This window comes from Scyliorhinus torazame, chromosome 22 (genome assembly GCF_047496885.1).
Source record: "Scyliorhinus torazame isolate Kashiwa2021f chromosome 22, sScyTor2.1, whole genome shotgun sequence".
Classification (NCBI taxonomy): Eukaryota; Metazoa; Chordata; class Chondrichthyes; order Carcharhiniformes; family Scyliorhinidae; genus Scyliorhinus; species Scyliorhinus torazame.
In genome coordinates, this window is record NC_092728.1 from 111,618,780 (window position 1) to 111,645,986 (window position 27,207).

At 51.6% G+C, this 27,207-nt stretch overlaps 1 protein-coding gene across 3 annotated transcripts in view; it reads left to right on the forward strand.

Annotated features, from left to right (window-relative positions):
* The first annotated feature begins 2,276 nt into the window (after nt 1-2,276).
* Nucleotides 2,277-27,207, forward strand: part of LOC140399367 (bromodomain-containing protein 3-like) — a 92,364-nt gene continuing 67,433 nt past the window's right edge. For all 3 annotated transcript variants that reach the window (XM_072488943.1, XM_072488946.1, XM_072488944.1), the window contains exons 1-2: nt 2,277-2,371; nt 25,376-25,705. In XM_072488943.1, coding sequence (XP_072345044.1) covers nt 25,499-25,705 — 207 coding nt within the window. In that variant the 5' untranslated portion in view covers nt 2,277-2,371; nt 25,376-25,498. The remainder of the gene's footprint in view (nt 2,372-25,375; nt 25,706-27,207) is intronic.

Consider the following 27,207-nt stretch of genomic DNA (forward strand, 5'->3'; position numbering starts at 1 on the left):
CTACTTCTATTTTTCACAGTTCTTCCTGGAAAACATCTTGGTGCTTGCTTCTTGAGCCTTCCGTGAGGCTAAAAATCTCAAACCAATTTAATTTGATCTTCTGGAGCCGGTCACGCCCCATTAAGCTTGGTCTTTGACCAGCCATGACAACTAAAGGTGGCTGGGCAGATGTGATCAATAGCTCACTGGGGTCATCATTGTGCCTATTCTCTTTATGGCCCTTCTGGGAGGTACCGGTAGGTTTGCTCCTCCCACCATGGGGCTGAGGCTCCAGTGTCCACTTCCATCCGTAACACCATTCCATTTACCACCAACTCGGTGGCACAGTGGTTAGCACTTGGGGACCCGGATCTGATTTCGGCCTCGGGTCACTGTCTGTGCGGAGTTTGCACTTTCTCCCCGTGTCTGCGTGGGTTTCCTCTGGGTGCTCTGGTTTTCTCCCACAGTCCAAAGATGTGCAGGTTAGGTGGATTGGCTTTGCTAAATAGCCCCTTCATCTCCAAAAGGTTAGGTGGGGTTACTGGAATAGGGTGGAGGCGTAGGGTGCTCTTTCCAAGGGCCAGTACAGACCAATGGGCAGCACGGTAGCACACGTGGTTAGCACTGTGGCTTCACAGCACCAGGGTCCCAGGTTTGATTCCCCACTGGGTCACTGTCTGTGCAGAGTCTGCACGTTCTCCCCGTGTCTGCGTGGGTTTCCTCTGGGTGCTCCGGTTTCCTCCCACAGTCCAAAGACGTGCAGGTTAGGTGGATTGGCCATGCTAAATTGTCCCTTAGTGTTCAAAAAGGTTAGGAGGGGTTATTGGGTTATGGGGAGAGGGTGGAAGTGAGGGCTTAAGTGGGTCGGTGCAGACTTGATCGGCCGAATGGCATCCTTCTGCACTGTATGTTCTGTGCATCTATGATGGGTCAAATTGCCTCCTTCTGCATTGTACATTCTATGAAATCCATGTGATCACGGCCACTTTGTCCGTTTTTACATTACTGACATAACTTTCCACTCCGCCTCAAGACTATTTTCCATATGGTATACTGCTGCTGTATTGGTCGATCAAATACTGTTAGGCAGGCTGTGCTCATAGTTGTACTCACCTGCCCATCATTGCCACGCCCCAAAATCACCCACACTACTACCATTTATGCCACCCCACACAGCCAGCAACACTTACATCCCGTAAAATTACATTTAAATAGTCTATCCCTCATGCACATCATCTCTGACAGTGCAGCGCTCCCGGAGTACTGACCCTCTCTGACAGTGCAGCACTCCCTCAGTACTGACCCTCTGACAGTGCGGCACTCCCTCAGTACTGACCGTCTGACAGTGCAGCACTCCCTCAGCACTGACCCTCTGACAGTGCATCACTCCCTCAGCACTGACCCTCTGACAGTGCGGCACTCCCTCAGTACTGACCCTCTGACATTGCGGCACTCCCTCAGTACTGACCCTCTGACAGTGCGGCACTCCCTCAGTACTGACCCTCTGACAGTGCGGCTCTCCCTCAGTACTGACCCTCTGACAGTGCGGCACTCCCTCAGTACTGACCCTCTGACAATGCAGCACTCCCTCAGTACTGACCCTCTGACAGTGCAGCACTCCCTCAGTACTGACCCTCTGACAGTGCGGCACTCCCTCAGTACTGACCCTCTGACAATGCAGCACTCCCTCAGTACTGACCCTCTGACAGTGCAGCACTCCCTCAGTACTGACCCTCTGACAGTGCAGCACTCCCTCAGTACTGACCCTCTGACAGTGCAGCACTCCCTCAGTACTGACCCTCTGACAGTGCAGCACTCCCTCAGTACTGACCCTCTGACAGTGCGGCACTCCCTCAGTACTGACCCTCTGACAATGCAGCACTCCCTCAGTACTGACCCTCTGACAGTGCAGCACTCCCTCAGTACTGACCCTCTGACAGTGCGGCACTCCCTCAGTACTGACCCTCTGACAGTGCGGCACTCCCTCAGTACTGACCCTCTGACAGTGCGGCACTCCCTCAGTACTGACCCTCTGACAGTGCGGCACTCCCTCAGTACTGACCCTCTGACAGTGCAGCACTCCCTCAGTGCTCTCTCTCTGGGCGCTGCTGCTTCTCCCTCGGTTCAATTTTTTTTGCCGCTTCGCTTTTCTTCCATTTGAAGGCGGCAGCGGGACCCGGTGCGCCTGCGTGGCCGCGGCATGCCGGGAGTTGTAGTCCTGGCTGACCCTAAGCGCCGCTCTCTGAATCCTGATCCCCGGCTGCGAGAACTACAACCCCCAGCGGGCAGCGCGTGCGCTCCGCGCCTGCGCACTGTCTGGGCGGGCTCAGCGCAGCCGCCGAGGATGCGGGAGAATCGGCGGTGGCGGCGGCTCGGAGCCGAGAGGCAGCAGGTAGAGCGGCCTGGCCTGGCGGCGGGGGGCACCGGGGGCGGGAATACCGGCCGGGGGAGAGCGGCTCGGGGGAAGGGGGCATTGGGAGGGTTGAAGCGCGGGCGGAGGGAGCACAGTGGGGGAGGGGCTGGGTGGGGGGGCACAGTGGGGGAGGGGTTGGGTGGGGGCACAGTGGGGGAGGGGTTGGGTGGGGGCACAGTGGGGGAGGGGTTGGGTGGGGGGCACAGTGGGGGAGGGGCTGGGTGGGGGCACAGTGGGGGAGGGGTTGGGTGGGGGGCACAGTGGGGGAGGGGTTGGGTGGGGGGCACAGTGGGGGAGGGGCTGGGTGGGGGCACAGTGGGGGAGGGGTTGGGTGGGGGCACAGTGGGGGAGGGGTTGGGTGGGGGCACAGTGGGGGAGGGGTTGGGTGGGGGCACAGTGGGGGAGGGGTTGGGTGGGGGCACAGTGGGGGAGGGGGTTGGGTGGGGGGCACAGTGGGGGAGGGGTTGGGTGGGGGGCACAGTGGGGGAGGGGCTGGGTGGGGGGCACTGGGGGCAGGGGCTGGGTGGAGGGCACTGGGGAGGGGCTGGCTGGGGGGCACAGTGGGGGAGGGGCTGGGTGGGGGGCAGTGGGGGAGGGGCTGGGGTGGGGGGCAGTGGGGGAGGGGCCTGGGTGGGGGGCACTGGGGGAGGGGCTGGGTGGGGGGCACTGGGGGAGGGGCTGGGTGGGGGCACAGTGGGGGAGGGGTTGGGTGGGGGGCACAGTGGGGGAGGGGCTGGGTGGGGGGCACTGGGGGAGGGGCTGGGTGGAGGGCACTGGGGGAGGGGCTGGCTGGGGGGCAGTGGGGGAGGGGCTGGGTGGGTGGGCACTGGGGGAGGGGCTGGGTGGTGGGCACTGGGGGAGGGGCTGGGTGGGGGCACTGGGGGAGGGGCTGGGTGGGGGCACAGTGGGGGAGGGGTTGGGTGGGGGGCACAGTGGGGGAGGGGTTGGGTGGGGGCACAGTGGGGGGCACTGGGGGTGGGGGGCACAGTGGGGGAGGGGCTGGGTGGAGGGCACAGTGGGTGAGGGGCTGGGTGGGGGCACAGTGGGGGAGGGGTTGGGTGGGGGCACAGTGGGGGAGGGGCTGAGTGGGGGAGGGGTTGGGTGGGGGCACAGTGGGGGAGGGGTTGGGTGGGGGGCACTGGGGGAGGGGCTTGGTAGAGGGAACAGTGGGGGAGGGGTTGGGTGGGGGGCACAGTGGGGGAGGGGTTGGGTGGGGGCACAGTGGGGGAGGGATTGGGTGGGAGGCACAGTGGGGGAAGGGTTGGTTGGGTGGGGGGCACAGTGGGGGATGGGTTGGTTGGGTGGTACAGTGGGGGAGGGGTTGGGTGGGGGGCACAGTGGGGAGGGGTCGGCTGCGGGCACAGTGGGGGAAGGGTGGGGGGGGAAGGCACGGGGTGTGAGAGTGAGCGGGGCAAGTATTGGGGGGGAGAAGGAGAGAGTGAAGGCATGGAGGATAGAGGGTGAGAGGGGGCCAGACTGGGTACGGAATGGGGGGGAAGAAAGCAGCAGGGAGCAAAAGTGAATGGGCCGGTATGGGGAGGGGGAGAGAGATGGCAGACACAACAGGTGGGGGATGGAAGCGAGAGCCGGCACCGGGTGTGGGGGAGAGGATTCGGCAGAGGTGGTGGATGGGGTGCACGGAGGGGAATATGGGGAAGTGGGGCTGTAATGGGGTTAGTGCCTTTGATCAGTGTGATTAATATTAGTGTAATTAATGATAAAGGTCACCATTAGTGAGTCTAGTTCTCAAATTAATTGAATTTGAATTCTACCAGCTGCCATGGGGGATTTGAAGCTGCGTCCGGGTTCCCTCTGGGTTACTAATTGACATGAGCACTATGCCATCAACTCATTTTTGGTGTCTCAGATTAAAAGGATATGAGGAATGGGTGGGAAAGTGGAGCTGAAGCCAAAGACCGGCTGTGATGGTATTGAGTGCGGATTAATATTCTACTCCTGCTCCTATTTCTTATGTTCTTGTGATCTTCCCGGTGATGTTTACATCTGAAACCTCACAAACTGCTTTACGGGAGCGATTATCGAACAGTTTTGGCACTGAAACACACACAGTGATATTTTGATCAATGAGCATTGTTGAAGAGGTGGTTTAAGGGAGCATCTTGTACAGAAGAGAGAGATGAAGAGGTTTAGGGAAGTGAATTCCAGAACTTTGGGCCCCAGGCAGCTAAAGGCACAGCAGCCAATGGTGGTGTTACATCTCAGGCTGGGAGAACAACACCAAAAGTCACAGATTTAACTGCAAGAACACCATAATTTAAGCTGCCATTTTGGGCGGCAAGGTGGGGCAGTGGTTAGCACTGCTGCCTCTCAGCGCTGAAGACCCAGCTTCGAACCCGGCCCCGGGTCACTGTCCGTGTGGAGTTTGCACATTCTCCCCTTGTCTGCGTGGGTCTCACCCCACAACCCAAAGATGTGCAGAGTTGGTGGATTGGCCACGCTAACACTTAATTTTAAAAATTACCTGAAGTCTTTGGCTTCCCAATAACTAGCCACCAGGTTTGGAAATTTAAACACAATTAACTTTTATTATTTAAAAAAATATTTGTTTATTCTTCTCCTTTTTCACATTTTCTCCCAAATTTACACCCACCAACAATGAACAATAATCAGTACCAAATATGTCAATCCCATATCAATAACAATGATCCCATCCTCCCACCAAACCCCAAACATTCGCCCGCATGTTCACATAAACAAATAACAAAAAGGAATCGTGACTCACCCACGGCCACCATTATCACACACCGCCCCCAGCCCCCCCCCCCCCCCTCCCCCAACTAATGTTCAATGTTATCTAATTCTTGAAAATGCATAATGAATAATTCCCATGAATTGTAAACCCCTCTATCCTTCCCTTCAGTTCAAACTTAAGAGTCTCAAGAATTCCAACAGGTCCCCCTACCACGCCAGGGCACAGGGTGGAGAGGTTGCTCTCCAGCCCATCAGGATCCGCCTTCGGGCGATCAACGAGGTGAAGGCTACAACATCTGCCTCCGCACCCGTTTCCAACCCTGGCTGGTCCGACACCCCGAATATGGCCTCCTGGGGGCCTGGGTCCAGTTTCACGTGCACCACTTCAGAAATTACCCTAAAAACCTTCTTCCAGTAATCCTCTAGCTTTGGACAGGACCAAACATATGAACGTGGTTAGCGCCCCCCCCCCGCAACGTTCACACACATCTTCTACACCTTCAAAGAACTTGGCTCGCCCTCATGAGGTGTGCTCTGTATACCACTTTCAGCTGTATCAGCCCCAACCTCACACACGAGGTGGAGGCATTCACTCTCCGGAGCACCTCACACCAGAACCCCTCCTCCACATCCTCTCCCAACTCTTCCTCCCACTTTGCTTTGATCCCTTCCAGTGGTGCCTTCTCCTCTTCCAAAATAGCTCTGTAAACCGCTGATACTACCCCCTTCTCCAGTCCCCCTGTCATCAGCACCTCCTCCAGCAATGTGGAGACCGGCTCCACCGGGAAGCCTGTATTTCCTTTCTGGCAAAATCTCGAACTTGCTTGTATCTAAACATTTCCCCCTGCTCCAGCCCATACTTCGATTCCAGCTCCTTCAGTCCTCCAAACCGATCCCTAAGAAACAAGTCTTTTACTGTCTTAATCCCCTTCTGCCATTTCCGAAAATTTCCATCCACCTCCCTGGCTCAAATCTGTGGTTCCCCGAATAGCATTTCCCTTGACCCTGCCCCCAACCCGAAGTGTAGGCGAAACTGCCTCCAAATTCTCAATGAAGCTATTATTACTAGACTCCCTGAGTACTTCCCCGGGGCTATCCGGAGCGGCGCTGTTGCTAGTGCTTTCAATGCTGACCCCCCTGCACAAACTCCTCCATTCTGGCCCACTGGGAATCAACCCGTCTGACCCAGCTCTGCACCTTCTCCACATTCGCCGCCCAGTAATAATACATCAGGTTCGGAAGACCCAAACCCCCTGCCTGCCTTCCCCTCTGTAGCAGCACCTTTCTAACTCTGGCCACCTTCCCTCCCCCATATGAACAACGTAATCCTTCCCTCAATCTCTCTGAAAAAAGCCTTTGGCAGGAAAATCGGCAGGCATTGGAAAATAAACAGAAATCGCGGCAACACGTTCATTTTAACTGCCTGTACCCGACCCGTCAGTGACAGAGGGAGACCATCCCACCTTGCCAGATCAGCTTTCACTCTCCCCACCAGACTCTAAATGTTGTACCTGCTGAGCCCCCCCCCCCCGCCCCCCCACTCCTAGGCAACCTGCACCCCCAGGGGTACCTAAAGTGAGTCCCTGCCCTACGGAATGGCAGTCCCCCCACCGCTGCCCCCACCCCCGGCCGAGACACCACAAAATACTCACTCTTGTCTAAATTTAGTTTGTACCCTGAGAAAGACCCAAACACTCGAAGCAGCTCCAATATTCCCCCTATCGACACACTCGGTTCCGACACATATACAGCAAGCCATCGGCATATAAGGACAACCCTATGCTCTATCACCCCCCACCCCCCCCCCCCCCCCCCCCCCCCCCCCCCCGCACTATTCCTTTCCATACCCATAATGCGATGGCTAACGGCTCAATCAGTGAGTGTAAACAGCAGGGGGGACATAGGACATCCCTGCCTAGTCCCACAGTGGAGAGAAAAAGTATCTCGAGCTGATGTTGTTTGTGCGGACACTCGCCCTCGGCTCCTTATATAGTAGCTTTACCCAGTTCACAAATCTTGGTCCAATCCCAAACTGTCATCAAGTACCCCCATTCTACCCGGTCAAACGCTTTCTGAGCGTCCCATGCCACAACCACCTCTGTTTCCTTCCCCTCTGCGGTGCCATAACGACGTTCAATACCCTGAAAAGAGCTGCAAACCCTCTCTCGAACCCTGTCTGATCTTCATCTGTCACCGTTCGGGGAGGCACTCCTCCAGCCTACCCGCCAGTACCTTCGCCAATACTTTTGCGTCCACATTCACAAGTGATATGGCCCTATACGACCCACGCTCCGTCGGATCCTTATCTTTTTTTAGCAACAGGAAATCGATGCCTGCCCCAAAGTTTGTGGCAACAACCCCCTTCCCTATCGCCTCCTCAAACATCCCCACCATCAGGGGTGCCAGCTTATCCTTGAATTTTTTATAATATTCGACCGGAACCCCATCCGGCCCTGCCACCTTCCCCGACACTGCATCCTCCCAATCGCATCCTTTATCTCCTGCTCCACTATCGCTCCTTCTAATGTAGCACTGTCCCCCTCCCCTAACCTCGGGTACTCCAACCCATCTAGAAAGTCCTGCATCTCACGGCCTCCCCCAGGCAGCTCTGACCTGTACAAACTCTCATAAAATGCCTCAAAAACCTTGTTAATCAGATCCGGAGCCACCACCAACTTCCCTGCCCTATCCCTCACCTGTACAACTTCCGTCCGGAGCTGACCTGCTAACATACGCCCGCCTTATCTCCATGTTCATAAACTGTACCCCTTGCTCATCTCAGTTGACGCACCGCCTTCCTGGTGGACAGTCGGTCAAAGCTCGCCTGTAGTTCCTTCCTCTTTTCCAGCTTTGCTGGGTCCCCATCCTCTGCATAACTCCTATCTACCTACAACATCTCATCTATTACCCTCTGCCGCTCCAACCTCTCCTCTTTGTCCACCTTGGCCTTAAACAAAATCATCTCCCCCCCTCACCACCGCCTTTAGAGCCTCACAGATGATCACCTTCGACACCTCACCTGTACAGTTGAAACCTACATATTTCTTAATTACCTTTTCAATTTTGTCACAGAACACTTGGTCCCCCCCAAAAGTCCCACATCTAATTTCCACCCCGGCCTCTGCGCTACCCCCCTTCTCCAGCACCATATCCACCCAATGCGGGACACATGACCTTTTTTTTAGAACATTACAGCGTAGTACAAGCCCTTCGACCCTCGATGTTGCGCCCGACCTTTGAAACCACTCTAAAGCCCATCATCCATATGTTTATCCAATGACCATTTAAATGCCCTCAATGTTGGCGAGTCCACTATGTTGCAGGCAGGGCATTCCACGCCTTTACTACTCTCTGAGTAAAGAACCTACCTCTGACATCTGTCCTGTATCTATCACCCCTCAATTTAAAGCTATGTCCCCTCGTGCTCGACATCACCATCCGAGGATAAAGCCTCTCACTGTCCACCCTATCTAATCCTCTGACCATCTTGTATGCCTCAATTAAGTCACCTCTTAATCATCTTCTTTCTAAAGAAAATAACCTCAAGTCCCTCAGCCTTTCCTCATAAGATCTTCCCTCCAGACCAGGCAACATCCTGGTAAATCTCCTCTGCACCCTCTCCAATGCTTCCACATCCTTCCTATAATGCGGTGACCAGAATTGCACGCAATACTCCAAATGCGGCCGCACCAGAGTTTTGTACAGCTGCAACATGGCCTCATGGCTCCGAAACTCAATCCCTCTACCAATAAAAGCTAACACACCGTATGCCTTCTTTAAAAAAAAAAAAAATTTTTATTAAAGGTTTTCATAAAATATCAGTAACAAAATGAGAAAGAAAAAAGAACCCAACAGGGTTAAGTACAAAACACAATCTAAAAAAGCAACCCCCCAAAACCCCCCCCCCTGTACATAAATAATAAATTAACATTAACACCCTGACTTAACACAACAGGTGTATACACCCCCTCAGACCCTCCAGTGTAAATAACATAAACAAAAATAAAGTAACCCCCCCCCCCCCCGCAATACTCCAAATGCGGCCGCACCAGAGTTTTGTACAGCTGCAACATCACCTCATGGCTCCTAAACTCAATCCCTCTACCAATAAAAGCTAACACACTGTACGCCTTCTTAACAACCCTCTCAACCTGGGTGGCAACTTTCAGGGATCTATGTACATGGACAGCGAGATCGCTCTGCTCATCCACACTGCCAAGAATCTTACCATTTGCCCAGTACTCTGTCTTCCTGTTATTCCTTTCAAAATGAATTACCTAATTTTTCTGCATTAAACTCCATTTGCCACCTCTTAGCCCAGCTCTGCAGCTTATCTATGTCCCTCTGTAACGTGTTACATCCTTCCGCACTGTCCACAACTCCACCGACTTTAGTATCATCGGCAAATTTACTCACCCATCCTTCTACGCCATCCTCCAGGTCATTTATAGAAATGACAAACAGCAGTGGCCCCAAAACAGATCCTTGTGATACACGACTAGTAATTGGACTCCAGGCTGAACATTTCCCATCAACCACCACCCTTTGCCTTCTTCCAGCTAGCCAATTTCTGATCCAAACTGCTAAATCACCCTCAATTCCCAGCCTCCGTATTTTCTGCAATAGCCTACCGTGGGGAACCTTATCAAACGCTTTACTGAAATCCATATACACCACATCAACTGCTTTACCCTCGTCCACCTGTTTGATCACCATCTGACACTGCAATTGCCGAGTATTCCGACCCCTTGATCCCAGCCAGCAAAGTCTTCCCCACCACAAAAAAGTCGATCCGCGAGTATACCTTATGGACTGCTGATAAAAACGAGTACTCCCATTCCCTCGGGTGCAGAAACCTCCAAGGGTCCACCCCTCCCATTTCCACCATTAGCACAGCCAACGCCTTTGCGCCCTCTGATGGGACCAACAAGCGCGGCTGTGACATGTCCAACCGTGGCTCCTGCACCAAGTTCCAGTCCCCCCCCACTATCAGTTTGTGTGTGTCCAATTCGGGGATGGCCCCAAACACCTTCTTTGCGAATCCCACCTCGTCCCAATTGGGGCCGTATACACTTAACAGCGCCACTAACCTCCCCTCCAGCGCCCATGTCACAATGACATATCTATCCCCTTGATCTGCCACCACCGTCTCCATCTGACTAACTTTTATTATTAAAATAAGTATAACTAAATCTCCTGATGGAAATAGGGCGAAGAAATCAACTGCTACGTCCTCCCATCAATAACCGTGGGCTGTGTACTGGTTCTGGTGAATTTGGTCTGCTGACAAGTTGACATCCATGACATGTTTCGACAAACTGCTCCACATCTTTTCCCATCCCTGACCACCATACTTAAGTTTGTAAGTTTTGCTTAGTGACGCTCATGAACTGGCATCACTAGTCTCGGACTAACCCTTTGTGACACTACAAGTCTGCTGCCTGTAAGACCGCACTTCCCAATTAAGTCCTCAGCGTATACCTCAAACTCCTCCAGCTACACTTTGCAATTCACACTAATGGTGTTGGATCAATGGTTTAATGTCTTGGACGACAGGCATATCAGCTCCAGCAAATGCCAGACAGAGTCCTAAATATCTCCACATTCATCCCCATTGCCAATGTCACATTGCAGTCTGAAAGAACAACACTGTCACAGATTTAACTGCAAGAACAAGGTCATTTCATCTACCAGACTGGCTAACTTCCAAACATGTGCCATCTGACCTTCAAACCCATGTCAGGTGACCCCAGATGTAGTACAGAGTGTACCTTACAGTACAGTATCTATGTGAACACCTATAGTTTCTAATACTTAAACCCACATGCACCACCAGCACAATCCATACACACCACCAGCTCAATCCACCCCCACCCCCCCAGCACAAACACCCCCGGCACACACACCATCAGCTCAATCCACACACACCACCAGCTCAATCCACATACACCCCCAGCTCAACCCCCACACACCAGCTCAATCCATACACACCACCAGCTCAATCCACACACACACCAGCTCAATCCACACACACCCCCAGCACACACACCACCAGCTCAATCCACACACACCACCAGCTCAATCCACACACACCTCCAGCACACACACACCCAGCACACACACACCCAGCACACACACCCCCAGCACACACACCCCCAGCACACACACCCCCAGCACAAGCCACACACACCACCAGCTCAATCCACACACACCACCAGCTCAATCCACCCCCCCCCAGCTCACTCCACACACACCACCAGCTCAATCCACCCCCCCCAGCTCACTCCATACACACCACCAGCTCAATCCACACCCCCCCCCCCCAGCGCACACACCACCAGCTCAATCCACACACACCAGCTCAACCCACACACACCAGCTCAATCCACACACCCCCCAGCACAAACACCACCAGCTCAATCCACACACACCACCAGCTCAATCCACACACACACCAGCTCAATCCACACACACCAGCTCAATCCACACACACCAGCTCAATCCACACACACCAGCTCAATCCGCACACACCAGCTCAATCCGCACACACCAGCTCAATCCGCACACACCCCCAGCACACACACCACCAGCTCAATCCACACACACACCAGCTCAATCCACACACACACCAGCTCAATCCACACACCACCAGCTCAATCCACACACACACCAGCTCAATCCACACACACACCAGCTCAATCCACACACACCCCCAGCACAAGCCACACACACCACCAGCTCAATCCACACACCACCAGCTCAATCCACACCCCCCCCCCAGCTCATTCCACACACACCACCAGCTCAATCCACACACAACCCCAGCACACACACCACCAGCTCAATCCACACACACCAGCTCAATCCACACACACCAGCTCAATCCACACACACCAGCTCAATACACACACACCCCCAGCACACACACCACCAGCTCAATCCACACACCACCAGCTCAATCCACACACCACCAGCTCAATCCACACACCACCAGCTCAATCCACACACCACCAGCTCATTCCACACACACACCACCAGCTCAATCCACACACACCACCAGCTCAATCCACACACACCACCAGCTCAATCCACACACACCACCAGCTCAATCCACACACACCACCAGCTCAATCCACACACACACCAGCTCAATCCACACACACACCAGCTCAATCCACACACACACCACCAGCTCAATCCACACACACACCAGCTCAATCCACACACACACCAGCTCATTCCACACACACACAACCAGCTCAATCCACACACACCACAGGCTCAATCCACACACACACCAGCTCAATCCACACACACACCAGCTCAATCCACACACACACCAGCTCAATCCACACACACGCCAGCTCATTCCACACACACACCAGCTCAATCCACACACACACCAGCTCAATCCACACACACCACCAGCTCAATCCACACACCACCAGCTCAATCCACACACCACCAGCTCAATCCACACACACCCCCAGCACACACACCACCAGCTCAATCCACACACACCAGCTCAATCCACACACACCAGCTCAATCCACACACACCACCAGCTCAATCCATACACACCACCAGCTCAATCCACACCCCCCCCAGCACACACACCACCAGCTCAATCCACACACACCAGCTCAATCCACACACACCACCAGCTCAATCCACACACACCACCAGCTCAATCCATACACACCACCAGCTCAATCCACACACCACCAGCTCAATCCACACACACACCACCAGCTCAATCCACACACACACACCAGCTCAATCCACACACCACCAGCTCAATCCACACACACACCAGCTCAATCCATACACCACCAGCTCAATCCACACACACACCACCAGCTCAATCCACACACACACCACCAGCTCAATCCACACACAAACCACCAGCTCAATCCACACACACACCAGCTCAATCCACACACCACCAGCTCAATCCATACACACACCAGCTCAATCCACACACACACCAGCTCAATCCACACACACACCAGCTCAATCCACACACACACCAGCTCAATCCACACACCACCAGCTCAATCCACACACCACCAGCTGAATCCATACACACCCCCAGCACACACACCACCAGCTCAATCCACACACACACCAGCTCAATCCACACACACACCAGCTCAATCCACACACACACCAGCTCAATCCACACACACCAGCTCAATCCACACACACCCCCAGCTCAATTCACACACACACCAGCTCAATCCACACACACCAGTTCAATCCACCCCCCCCTGCTCATTCCACACACACCACCAGCACAATCCACATACACCACCAGCTCAATCCATACACACCCCGAGCACACACACACCAGCTCACACCACACACACCAGTTATCATGATCACAAGGGGAGTGATAGAAATTGGGAGTACTCAAGAATCCAGCATTTGAGCACTGATAACGCTCCGGATTCTGGGGCTGGAGAAGTTTGCTGAGATAGGAATGGGATGAGGACATTGGGAGAGTTGAAATCCATGATGAGAATTTTCAAGGCTTTGCTTCACTGGGAGCCAGTGTAGGTCACAGGAGGCGATGGGTGAGTGACATTTGAAGTCATAAAATCTTGAGAAATAGGAGCACAAATAGATGATTTGGCCCATCAAGCCTGCTTTGCCCTTTGTTAAGAGCAACTTCAAATTTAGGGAACATGAGAGGCAGGTCGGGACAGAATTGCAACAGTCAAGTCTGGAGGTAACAAAGGCATGAATGAGTGCTTCAGCAGCAGATAATCTGAGGCAAGGCAGAACTCAACCAGGTTATGGAAAATAACATGTTGCTTCCACAAAACCCCTTCAAATTGATCTTGTCTATCATGGTTGTTCAGTTTCGGTCCTTTGGTTGATGACTCCTTCACTCACACCATGACATTGGCTATAAAAATATTCAAACTGTTGCAGGTTCTGGCACCAGAACTCTTGCTAGGATCTTCCTGCTGTTTTTGATCAGTCTGCTTTGCTACTTTAGATAGAAGCAATCAGAATATTGGCCCTTAAACAGGAGGTCTGTTGCGGGGGTGGAAGGTGGTTCTTTAATTCAGGTTGTTCCTCTCTACCTACTCTTCAACGGGATGATTAATCTTCCAAATGAGTGATATTTTCTTTGCAGTTGGTACTAGATTTCCGATGCCAATGAATGGGAACTGTTCTGATTATAAAGATTTAATGCCAAGGGTTAGCAGCAGGAGGTCGTTCAGGATTGGGAATCTGTGCTGCCCTTCAATTAGATCACGCTGATCTGCACCCATCTGCCTTGGCTCCTTATCCCTCAATACCCTTACCCAACAAAAATCTGTCAGTCATGTTTATGAAGTTTGGTTCAGACTCTCTCTGGAATGGGGTTGACGGATTTCCATTTCCCCCTGTGAAGAACTGCTTCTTGACATCATCCTTCAACACCCAAGCTCAATTTTTCTTTTATTCGTGGGATGTGAGCTCCCTGGCTAGGCCAGCATTTGTTGTCCTTGACAAGTTGGTGGTGAGCTGCCTTCTTGAACCAATGCAGTCTTTGAGATGTAGGTGCACCCACAGTGCTGTTAGGGACAGAGTTCCAGGAGTTTGACCCAGCGAGTGAAGGAACGACGATATATTTCCAAGTCAGGATGGTAAGTTACATGTAGGGCAGCTTCCAAGTGGTGGAGTTCCCAGGTATCTGCTGCTCTTGTCCTTCTAAATGGTAGCAGTTGTGGCTTTGGAAGTTGCTGCCTAAGGAGCCTTGGTGAGTTCCTGCAATGCATCTTGTCGATGGTACACACGGCTGCCATTGTGCGGCGGTGGAGGAGGAATTGAATATTTGTGGAAGGCAGAGAAATCAAGCGGGCTGCTTTGTCCTGGATGGTGTCGAGTGCTTTTGGAGCTGAACTCATCCAGGCAAGTGAAGAGTATTGCATCACACTCCTGACTTGTGCCTTGTAGATGGTGGACAGGCTTTGGGGAGTCAGGAGGTGAGTTACTCGCTGCACGATTCACAGCCTCTGATCTGCCCTGGCAGCCACAGTATTTATATGGCTGGGTCCAATTCAGTTTCTGATCAATGATATCCACCAAGATGTTGACAGTGGGGGATACAGTGATGGTAATGCCATTGAATGTCAAGGGGTGATGGTTAGATCCTCTCTTGTTGGAGATGGTCATTGGCTGGCACTTGTGTGATGCAAATGTACTTGCCACTTGTCAGCCTAAACCAAGATTTGCCCAGGCCTTGCTGGATTTGAACATGGACTGCTTCACTATCTGAGGAGTTGCGAATGGAGCAAGGGACTGTTTAAAGTCAGAAGGGAGTTGCCCTGGGAGTCCTGAACATGACTGTACCCCATGAAGGCTCATGGCACCAAGTCAACATGAGCAGGAAACCTTTTGCTGATTACTACATGCTGTGTCACCCCCCCCCTCTCAGCTGATGAATCAGTACTGCTTCATGTTGAACACCACATGGAGGTTCTTGGGAGGGGGGGGGGGGGGCAGCAGAATTTTAAGATTCTGGCCCTTTACCTCGGAGTCGTCCACCACCAGAGGAATTTGTTTCTCTGAATTGATCTTCTCCAGACTTGTGTAAATCTGAGATTTATAGATACACATTTTTAAACTAGATGTGTTTCAATTAAACATCAGTGGCAGTGGTTTTTTTTTAAAGACTCTTCACTATAGCTGATAATTTAGTTTTTAAGCAGATGGTATTCCTCTGGGTTACAGAGGCTCAAACACAGGAGCTGTGGGATTTCACTTGTATCCCATGAACGGTTAATAACACCTCACTTACAGATTTAGTTTGCCTGAATTGACTCATGGCCAAAACGAGAATCAGGGCCATTCATTTACAATGAGTGAGTAAATAAATCCCATTCCATGTCTTTTAAGTGAAATATTTTGATTTTTACGTCCCATTCTATTATTCCATTCAATTATCTATACAAACTGCTGGTGATTATTAATTGTATCCCGTTGCTCCCTACAGTGCTTTCATATCTCACTTGAACAGCAACAACAATTAAATGAGTTATTTTGCAATGTGCCACGTGACTTGTTTTACAGTGAATTTATCTTCATATAGGTTGTAAGTATTTGATGGATTATGGGGGGGGGGGTTGTGGGATATTTGGGCTGTTGAGGTTATTGACATTGCGTTGAAGAGTGTGCTGCTGGTTGATGTGACGGTGAAGGACCCTACAGCAAACAAGAAGCTGTTATATAGCACCTCTAACATCGTAAAACTTTCCAAAATCTTTCACGCATGATCAAAATAGCAGCTGTGGTGTAGTGTGTGGTATACTGTAAATTATGTCAGATGCTCGTCATTAAGATGTGCTTTGTTAGGTTTATTCACTGTGAATGGTTGCCATGGAGTTTCTTATATTTCCTAATAGTTGCTGTTTGGTTGTGTTGTTCATTGTCTTGTCCATGGGATGTATGATTTGTGAAAGCAACTCTGAGTTTCTGAAGTGCTGCAGTTATATATGTTGGTCTTCTGAATTCAGATTAAGGGCAATTTTAAACTAATTAGGGATAACATGTCAAAAATAACTGCAAACTTAATGGATAAAACTGAATTTTGGTTCCGGGTGCGGCGATGACCAGCTAAGTCGCACGTTTCGGCAGCTCCCGGTGGAACGGACTTTTGGGCTCTTAATAGGAGCCCCAACGGCAATTTTAACGGCTAAAAACACTGTGCGGCAAACCAGAAGGGAATCCCCCCTGGACACGGATGGAAAAAGGAGAGGAAAGTGGCCAGATTGCGGTGGATCCTCTAGAGCAGCGGCCAGGACGGCAAGCACAAAGCAAGATGGCGTCGGAAGGTGGCAGTTTAATATGGGGCCCTGACCAACAAGAGTTCCTGCGGCGCTGCGTGGAAGAACTTAAAAAGGAGATGAAGAAGGAGCTGTTGGCCCCGATATTTCAGGCGATTGAAGGGCTAAAGGAGGAGCAAAAGACCCAGGAGCAGAAGCTTCGGGTCGTGAAGGCAAAGGCTGCTGAGAATGAGGACGAAATACAGGGCCTGGTGGTGAAGACGGAGATGCACGAGGCACAACACAAAAGGTGTGTGGAAAGGCTGGAGGTGCTGGAGAATAATGCGAGGAGGAAGAATTTAAGGATTCTTGGTCTTCCCAAAGGTGCAGAAGGGGCGGACGTCGGGGCATATGTGAGCACGATGCTTGACTCGTTAATGGGATCGGAGGCCCCGACGGGCCCGTTGGAGGTGGAGGGAGCATACCGAGTTATGGCGCGAAGACCGAGGGCTGGAGAAATTCCTCGAGCCGTAGTGGTGAGATTTCTCCGATATAATGACAGAGAGATGGTCCTCAGATGGGCAAAGAAAACCCGGAGCAGTAGGTGGGAGAACGCGGTGATCCGTGTATATCAAGATTGGAGTGAGGAGGTGGCGAGAAGGAGGGCAAGCTTTAATCGGGCCAAGGCGGTGCTGCACAAAAGGAAGGTTAAATTTGGAATGCTGCAGCCGGCAAGACTGTGGGTCACACATCAAGGGAAACACCACTACTTTGAAACGGCAGAAGAGGCGTGGACATTTATTGTCGAGGAGAAACTGGAATAAGCGGGCTAGAAAAAGAACGTTTGGGACAAAGTGGTGGGGTGATTACGTGGGGTGAAGGGGGGGGGAAATGGGGGAAGAGATGATTTCCCAAGTTGTTAATCCTGCGACCCTGTAACTTTTCTCTCTTCCCCATGTCGTGGGGGAGGGAGGATGGGGAATTGGGGGCGGGGCCAAATGGGAAGCGCGGGCTTTGTTCCCGCGCTATGGTAATCATGGCGGGAAGCAGGAAGGAGGGGGCCTCGCACAGTGGGGGCCGAGGTCACGGGGGGAAGCCGAGGTCGGCCAGAGTTTGCTGACTTCTGGGAGCAACATGGGGGGTGCAATTACGCTAGAAAGGGATCTAGCGGGGGGGGGGGGTTAACTGGGTTGCTGCTGCTGGGGAGAAGGGGGAGCTGGTATGGGGTGGGGCGGGAGGGCACCATTGGGGGGAGATACGTGGGAACCGGGAGAGGAGCTGGATTGAAAAAGGAGATGGCTAGCCGACAAGGGGGGGGGTAAAGAGCCCCCCAACCCGGCTGATCACGTGGAATGTGAGAGGGCTGAACGGGCCGATTAAGAGGGCACGGGTACTCGCACACCTAAAAGAACTTAAGGCAGATGTGGTTATGCTGCAGGAGACGCATCTGAAACTGATAGACCAGGTCAGACTTCGCAAAGGATGTGTGGGGCAGGTGTTTCATTCGGGGCTAGATGCAAAAAACAGGGGGGTGGCTATATTAGTGGGGAAGCGGGTAATGTTTGAGGCAAAGACCATAGTGGCGGATAGTGGGGGCAGATACGTGATGGTGAGTGGCAGATTGCAAGGGGAGGCGGTGGTTTTAGTGAACGTATATGCCCCGAACTGGAATGATGCCAATTTTATGAGGCGTATGTTGGGACGCATCCCGGACCTAGAGGCGGGAAAGTTGGTAATGGGTGGAGATTTTAATACGGTGCTGGACCCAGGGCTGGACAGATCGAGGTCCAGGACTGGAAGGAGGCCGGCTGCAGCTAGGGTGCTCAAGGACTTTATGGAGCAGGTGGGAGGAGTAGACCCCTGGAGATTTAGTAGACCTAGGAGTAAGGAGTTTTCGTTTTTCTCCTATGTCCACAAAGTCTATTCACGGATAGACTTTTTTGTTTTGGGAAGGGCACTGATCCCGAAGGTGACGGGGATGGAGTGCACGGCTATAGCTATTTCGGACCACGCTCCACATTGGGTGGACCTGGAGATAGGGGAGGAAAAAGAACAGCACCCACCCTGGAGAATGGACATGGGATTATTGGCAGATGAGGGGGTGTGTTTAAGGGTGAGGGGGTGTATTGAAAGGTACTTGGAACTCAATGACAATGGGGAGGTTCAGGTGGGAGTGGTCTGGGAGGCGTTGAAGGCTGTGTGGTTAGAGGGGAGCTGATATCTATCAGGGCACATAAAGGAAAGCAGGAGGGTAGGGAAAGGGAGCGGTTGTTGAAAGAACTTTTGAGGGTGGACAGACAATATGCGGAGGCACCGGAGGAAGGACTGTACAGGGTGTACAGTACGAATATGGGGAGAAGGCGAGCAGGTTGCTGGCCCACCAACTGAGGAAAAGGGGAGCAGCGAGGGAGATAGGGGGGGTGAGAGATGAGGGAGAGATGGAGCGGGGAGCGGAGAGAGTGAATGGAGTGTTCAAGGCATTTTATGAAAGATTATATGAAGCTCAGCCCCCGGAAGGGAAGGAGAGAATGATGTGCTTTCTGGATCAGCTGGAATTTCCTAAGGTGGAGGAGCAGGAGAGGGCGGGACTGGGAGCACAGATTGAGACGGAGAAAGTAGTGAAAGGGATTGGAAGCATGCAGGCGGGGAAGGCCCCGGGACCAGACGGATTCCCAGTGGAATTCTATAGGAAATATATGGACTTGCTGGCCCCGCTACTGATGAGAACCTTTAATGAGGCTAGGGAAAGGGGGCAGCTGCCCCCGTCTATGTCAGAGGCAACGATATCGCTCCTCCTAAAGAAGGAAAAAGACCCGCTGCAATGCGGGTCCTACAGGCCCATTTCCCTCCTGAATGTGGATGCTAAGATTCTGGCCAAGGTAATGGCAACGAGGATAGAGGATTGTGTCCCGGGGGTGGTACATGAGGACCAAACTGGGTTTGTGAAGGAGAGACGGCTGAACACAAATATACGGAGGCTGCTAGGGGTAATGATGATGCCCCCACCAGAGGGGGAAGCGGAGATAGTGGTGGTGATGGATGCCGAGAAAGCATTTGATAGAGTGGAGTGGGATTATTTGTGGGAGGTGCTGAGGAGATTTGGCTTTGGAGATGGGTATATCAGATGGGTACAGTTGCTGTATAGGGCCCCGATGGCGAGCGTGGTGACGAATGGACGGGGGTCTGATTATTTTCGGCTCCATAGAGGGACGAGGCAGGGATGTCCTCTGTCCCCGTTATTGTTTACATTGGCGATTGAGCCCCTGGCCATAGCATTGAGGGGTTCCAGGAAGTGGAGGGGAGTACTCAGGGGAGGAGAAGAACACCGGGTATCTCTGTATGCGGATGATTTGTTGTTGTATGTGACGGACCCGGCGGAGGGGATGTCAGAGATAATGCGGATACTTGGTGAGTTTGGGGATTTTTCAGGGTATAAATTGAACATGGGGAAAAGTGAGTTGTTCGTGGTGCATCTAGGGGAGCAGAGCAGGGAAATAGAGGATTTACTGTTGAGGAAGGTAACAAGGGACTTCCGGTACTTGGGGATCCAGATAGCCAAGAAATGGGGTACATTACACAGGCTTAATTTAACGCGGTTGGTGGAACAGATGGAGGAGGACTTTAAGAGATGGGACATGGTGTCCCTGTCACTGGCAGGTAGGGTCTAGGCGGTTAAAATGGTGGTCCTCCCGAGATTCCTTTTCGTGTTTCAGTACCTCCCGGTGGTGGTCACGAAGGCTTTTTTCAAGAGAATCAAGAAGAGTATTATGAGTTTTGTGTGGGCCGGGAAGACACCGAGAGTGAGGAGGGGATTTTTGCAGCGTAGTAGGGACAGGGGGGGTTGGCACTACCGAGCCTAAACGACTATTATTGGGCCGCCAATGTTTCAATGGTGTGTAAGTGGATGGGAGAAGGGGAGGGAGCGGCGTGGAAGAGATTGGAGAGGGCGTCCTGCAGGGGGACTAGCCTACAAGCAATGGTGACGGCACCGTTGCCGTTCTCACCAAAGAAATACACCACAAGCCCGGTGGTGGTGGCTACATTGAAAATTTGGGGGCAGTGGAGACGGCATAGGGGAAAGACTGGAGCCTCGGTGCGGTCCCCGATAAGAAATAACCATAGGTTTGTTCCGGGGAGAATGGATGGGGGATTTGGAGCATGGCAAAAAGCTGGGGTAGTACAATTGAGAGATCTGTTCGTAGATGGGACGTTTGCGAGTCTGGGTGCGCTGAGGGAAAAATATGGGTTGCCCCAAGGGAATGCATTTCGGAATATGCAACTGAGGGCTTTCGCGAGGCAACAGGTGAGGGAATTCCCGCAGCTCCCGACGCAGGAGGTGCAGGATAGAGTGATCTCAGAGACATGGGTGGGGGATGGTAAGGTGTCGGACATATATAGGGAAATGAGGGACGAGGGGGAGATCATGGTAGATGAGCTGAAAGGGAAATGGGAAGAAGAGCTGGGGGAGGAGATTGAGGAGGGGCTGTGGGCTGACGCCCTACGTAGGGTAAACTCATCGTCCCCGTGTGCCAGGCTAAGCCTGATACAATTCAAGGTTCTACACAGGGCACATATGACTGGAGCACGGCTCAGTAAATTTTTTGGGGTAGAGGATAGGTGTGAGAGATGCTCGAGAAGCCCAGCGAATCACACCTACATGTTCTGGTCATGCCCGGCACTACAGGGGTTCTGGGTGGGGGTGGCGAAGGTGGTGGGGGTCCGGGTCGAACCAAGCTGGGGGTTGGCTATATTCGGGGTTGCAGAAGAGCCGGGAGTGCAGGAGGCGAGAGAGGCTGATGTTTTGGCCTTTGCGTCCCTAGTAGCCCGGCGCAGGATATTGTTAATGTGGAAGGAAGCCAAACCCCCGGGTGTGGAGACCTGGATAAACGACATGGCAGGGTTTATAAAGTTAGAATGGATCAAGTTCGTATTAAGGGGTTCGGCTCAAGGGTTCACCAGGCGGTGGCAACCGTTCGTCAACTACCTCACAGAAAGATAGAGGGAATGGAAAAGAAGAAGACAACAGCAGCAACCCAGGGGGGAGGAGGAGGGGGGGGGGGGGGGGGAGGGAGGGGGGGGGGGTGGGGTGGGGTGAGGAACCGGACGGACTCTCAGGGATGTCATTGTATATGTATAGACACTTGTTATAGGAAATGTACATTGGATTGTTGGATTGTATCTTTGGAGAGTAACTATTTTTGACAAGGCAGTTGCCACTCAGTTTTGTTTTTGTTTATATATTATTTATTTATTTGTTTAAAATTGGCCACGGTTATTTATATTGCTTTGTTGTTGTTCAAAAGAAAAACTATGTACTGTTATGTTTGGCCACAAAATTTTGAATAAAATATATTTTTTTAAAAACTGAATTTTGTTTTAACTTGCTGATTTGAATTTTCTGGTATCTGCGTAAGGCGATCAATGTAACATATATTTCATAAAAGCATAGAATGGTTACAGCACAGAAGGAGGTTGCTCATACTGGCTCTTTCCAAGAGCATCTGGGACCATGCCACTTATCCCCTTGGTCCTGAAATCTCTATTGAGGTGCCTATCCAATCCCCTTTTGAAAGCCACGATTGAATCTGCCTCCAGCGCACACACAGTTGTAAGCATTGCTGCTATCCTCATATTGTTGTTACTCTTTTTGCCATTCTCCTGAAACCAATACTTGGTTCTCAACCCTCTGCCAATGGGAACAGTTTCTCCCTGTCCAGTCTGTCTGGACTCCTCATGATTTTGAACACCTCTCAAAAATTTCCTCTCTGTATTCTGCTCTCTCAAGTCCTGATGGATTTCATCCCAAGGAATTCAAAGAAATGTCCAGTGGCATAATTGTCACATTGGTTTTAATTTTCCAAAACTCCCTAGATTCGGGAAAGAACCCATTAGATTGGAAGATAGCAAATGTAACTCCCTATTCAAAAAGGGGAAGAGAGAGACAGAAAGCGGGAAACTACAGGCCAGTTAGCTTATCATCTGTCATGCGGAAAATGTTAAAGAAGTTGTTGCAGGGCATTTGGATAAGTTCAAGGTGTTGAATCTGCCAAAGCAGCAGGCATGAAACAGCAGGGAGGAAACAATAAACAAGGTTTGTGAGCAGTATAATCAAGTCTCCACTCCCCGAAGGGTCTCCCTCCCTGACCTTCACCCAGGTCAGGGTTTTTATACTACCAAGGGCTCCCCTTGTTAAGGGGAAGCCCCACCCCCATTACCGGGAAGTTCATATTCCATGGAGGGCATGGGGAATCGGATTGTCCTTATTCCTTGACCTCCGTGGGGGTTATACGCTCCTCTCCACTGGCCCCTCCGCAAAGTCTGCTCTGCAGCGATGTCCATATCGGTGGACTGACTCGGAAGATCTCTCGGCTTCTTTGCCTGCGGATGTCTTTCGGGCGGCGTCCGCGTGGTATCCGTAGGTGTATACCTGACCGGGGATCAACGCTTTTGTGAGGAGCACCTGGGTGGTGCTGGCAAGGCTGCCTCGGTTGCGGGACCTGGCACAAAAGGCTCCGGTGGCAGCAATATATCTGTGGTTGACTCAGAATCAGAGTAGGACAGGATTTCATCTTACATCTCGGCATCTTCGACCTCAGTGTTCTTATTCTCAATGGCTGGCAGAACCGGGGGTAGCAGTGGCTTTGGTGGCAATAAAGACAGAGAGAGCAAGATGCTGATTAAGTACCTGGTCCGAGCACAGACTGGGTTTTGATTTGGTGATGTGTTTTGTTATATAATGGAATTTATAGATATATATATCATAGAATTTACAGTGCAGAAGGAGGCTATTCGGCCCATCGAGTCTGCACCGGCCCTTGGAAAGAGCATCCCACGTAAGCCCACGCCTCCACCCTATCCCTGCAACCCCGTACCCCGGCCAAACTTTTTTGACACTAAGGGCAATTTATCATGGCCAATCCACCTACCCTGCACATCATTGGACTGTGGGAGGAAACCAGATCATCGGGGGAAACTCACGCAGACACGGGGAGAAGGTGCAGACTCCGCACAGACAGTGACCCAAGCCGGGAATCGAATCTGGCACCCTGGAGCTGTGAAGCAACAGTGCTAACCACTGTACTACCATGCTGCCATATATATATGGAATTCAATCCAGATAAGTGTGAGGTGATGCACTTGGGCAGGATAAACAAGGCAAGGGAATACGTGATGAATGGCAGGACCCTGGGAAGCACCGAGGATCAGAGGGACCTTGGTGTGCCTGTACACCCGCCCCTTAAGGTAGCAGAGCAGGTGGATACAGTGGTTTCGAAGGAATACGGGGCATAGAGTTTAAGAGCAGGGAGGTTATGCTGGAACCTTGGTTAGGCCACAGTGAGAGTATTATGTGCAGTTCTGGAATCCACATTATAGGAGGGATATGATTGCACTGGAAAGGGTGCAGAGGAGATTTACCAGGATGTTGTCTGGGCTGGAGAGTTTTAGTTATGAAGAGAGATTGGATAGACTGGGGTTGTTTTCCTTGGAGCAGAGGAGACTGAGGGGGGACATGATTGAGATGTATAAAATTATGAGGGGCATAGAGTAGACAGGAAGTAACTTTGCCCCTTGGTGGAGGGACCAATGACTGGGGGGATATAGATTGAAGATGAGGAGGCAGGAGGTTTAGAGGGGATGTGAGGGAAACATTTTCATCCAGAGGGTGGTGGGAGTCTGGAACTCGCTGCCTGAAAGAGTGGTGGCGGCAGAGACCCTCATAACATTTAAGAAGTATTTGGATATGCATTTGAGATCCCACAATGGGCCAAGTGCTGGGAAATGGGATCAGGATAGTTAGGTGGTCGTTTTTGATCGGCACAAATGTGATGGGCCGAAGGGCCTTTTCTGTTCTGTAGACCTCTGTGACTCTATAATGAAGCCAGAATTCCTGAAGCCTTGAATCACTGCAGATTTGAGACTGGTTCTATAAGGGAGTTGAGTTAAGGTCACGATCAGATCAGCTATGATCTTATTGAATGCCAGAGCAAGCTCGAGGGGCTGAATGATCTATTCTTCCGATTTCAAATGTTACATTCCCAAGCAGCACATCACCTACCAACAATCCCAGTGGGCGGAAGAATTCACTGAGTTGCAGTGTGCTTCAGACAACACCTCTTTCTCATACAGTCCCTAACCAGGTGGACGATGGGTGTGCCCAGCACAGTCCTTTTAAAAAAATAAATTTAGAGTACCCAATTCATTTTTCCCAATCAAGGGCCAATTTACCTACCCTGCACATCTTTGGGTTGTGGGGGCGAAACCCATTCAAACACGGGGACAATGTGCAAACTCCACACGGACAGTGACCCAGAGCCGGGATTGAACCTGGGACCTCAGCGCCGTGAGGCAGCAGGGCTCACCCACTGCACCACCGTGCTGCCCTGCCCAGCACAGCCCTGTTGGCATGGTGACATGTGTCTGATGCTGCCTCCTCCTGATGCTCTTCAAGGTGATATTGTCTTGTTGACTCTTCTGATTTGTCCTCTTCTAACGTGATCCTTTCTTTGCACAGGTTGCACAGTGAGGAGACGGTGGGTTGGTTGGAGATGGGATTTCGGTTACATTTGAGAAGCTTTCAACAAAAAGGAGAATCCAGACGTTGTCATTGAGTTGTGACGTTTTGTGGAGCCCACAGATGTCGGCAGCAGCTACTGCTGCTCAACCGCTGACCTCCATTGGGACGGTCGTCACTTCATTGCCAGAGGTTATGAACCCCAACAGGCCTGGGCGTGTGACTAATCAGCTTCAGTACATGCTGAAAGGTGTTGTGAAAACACTGTGGAAACACCAATTTGCCTGGCCCTTCCATGTTCCAGTTGATGCTAAGAAACTTAACTTGCCGGTAAGTCAAGCTTTAGAAGCACTATTTGATCAATAGTTATTAATGTGAAGGAAATTGATTAATAATACGCTTTATTTATTTTTGTGTATCCTGCTTAAATGGCTTGGTGGGTACATGAAGCACACCAGTCAGTCTTCAGTTACACAGGCGACTCCTGCTCTCATCCCTCTGCCCAAACCTTTGGTCTATTGTTGATCAAGCACATGGGAGGACAATTGGCCTCAGTCCCTGTGGACTAGACAGAGGAAAAATCAGCCAGGGTTCCTGCTCTTGATCTCTGTCCAGAGAACCCTGCGGTAGAGAGAGAGAGAGAGTAGGGGGGAAATCAGCCGGGGTTCCTGCCCCTGATCACTGTCCAGTGATCCCTGGGTCAGAGAGAGAGGAAATCAGCCAGACTTCCTGCTCCTGATCACTGTCCAGTGATCCCTGGGTCAGAGAGAGAGGAAATCAGCCAGGGTTCCTGCTCCTGATCACTGTCCAGTGATCCCTGGGTCAGAGAGAGAGGAAATCAGCCAGGGTTCCTGCTCCTGATCACTGTCCAGTGATCCCTGGGTTAGAAAGAGGGGGGAAATCAGCCAGGTTCCTGCTCCTGAACACTGCCCAGTGATCCCTGTGTTAGAAAGAGGGGGGAAATCAGCCAGGGTTCCTGCTCCTGATCACTGTCCAGTGATCCCTGGGTTAGAAAGAGGGGGGAAATCAGCCAGGTTCCTGCTCCTGAACACTGCCCAGTGATCCCTGGGTTAGAAAGAGGGGGGAAATCAGCCAGGGTTCCTGCTCCTGATCGCTGTCCAGTGAGCACTGCTGTAAAACCCAGGCTTGCTGAATAAAGTAATAAACAGTGTTGGTGGGAGTACGCATCGTTAGCTGATTAAAGAAAAGTGATCAAAAGAATAATGGAATCTTGGGCTTCATTACAAGAGGTGAAGAATATCAAATGAAGACAATGCTGCTGCAGTTTCACAGGTACCTGACAGATATGAACTGCAAATCAGCTTCCATTTATGCTGTCTTGGGAAAGCGGGCAGCATAATCAAAGACCCCTCCCACCCGGCTTACTCACTTTTTCAACTTCTTGAGTTAGGCAGGAGATACAAAAGTCTGAGAACGCGCACAAACTGACTCAAAATTAGCTTCTTTCCCGCTGTTACCAGACTCCTAAACGACCCTCTTATGGACTGATCTGATTAATACTACACTCCTGTATGCTTCACCCAATGCCATTGTGTTGCCCTATTATGTATTTTCTTTATCTTTTATTTATTTTCATGTACTAAATGATCTGTTTGAGCTGCTCGCAGAAATAAGCTTTTCACTGTCCCTCGGTACACGTGACAATAAACAAATCCAATCTGCCGCTTGTGGAAGGATGTTCTGAGTTGGGATTAGTGACTGCTTTAATCTGGTGGAGGTTCTGGGGTGACCTGATTGAGGATATTAAGACTAGATAATGACCTATCTTCCCTCTAGTTAGAGGGGACAGAACCTGGGAATTCCAACAGAGT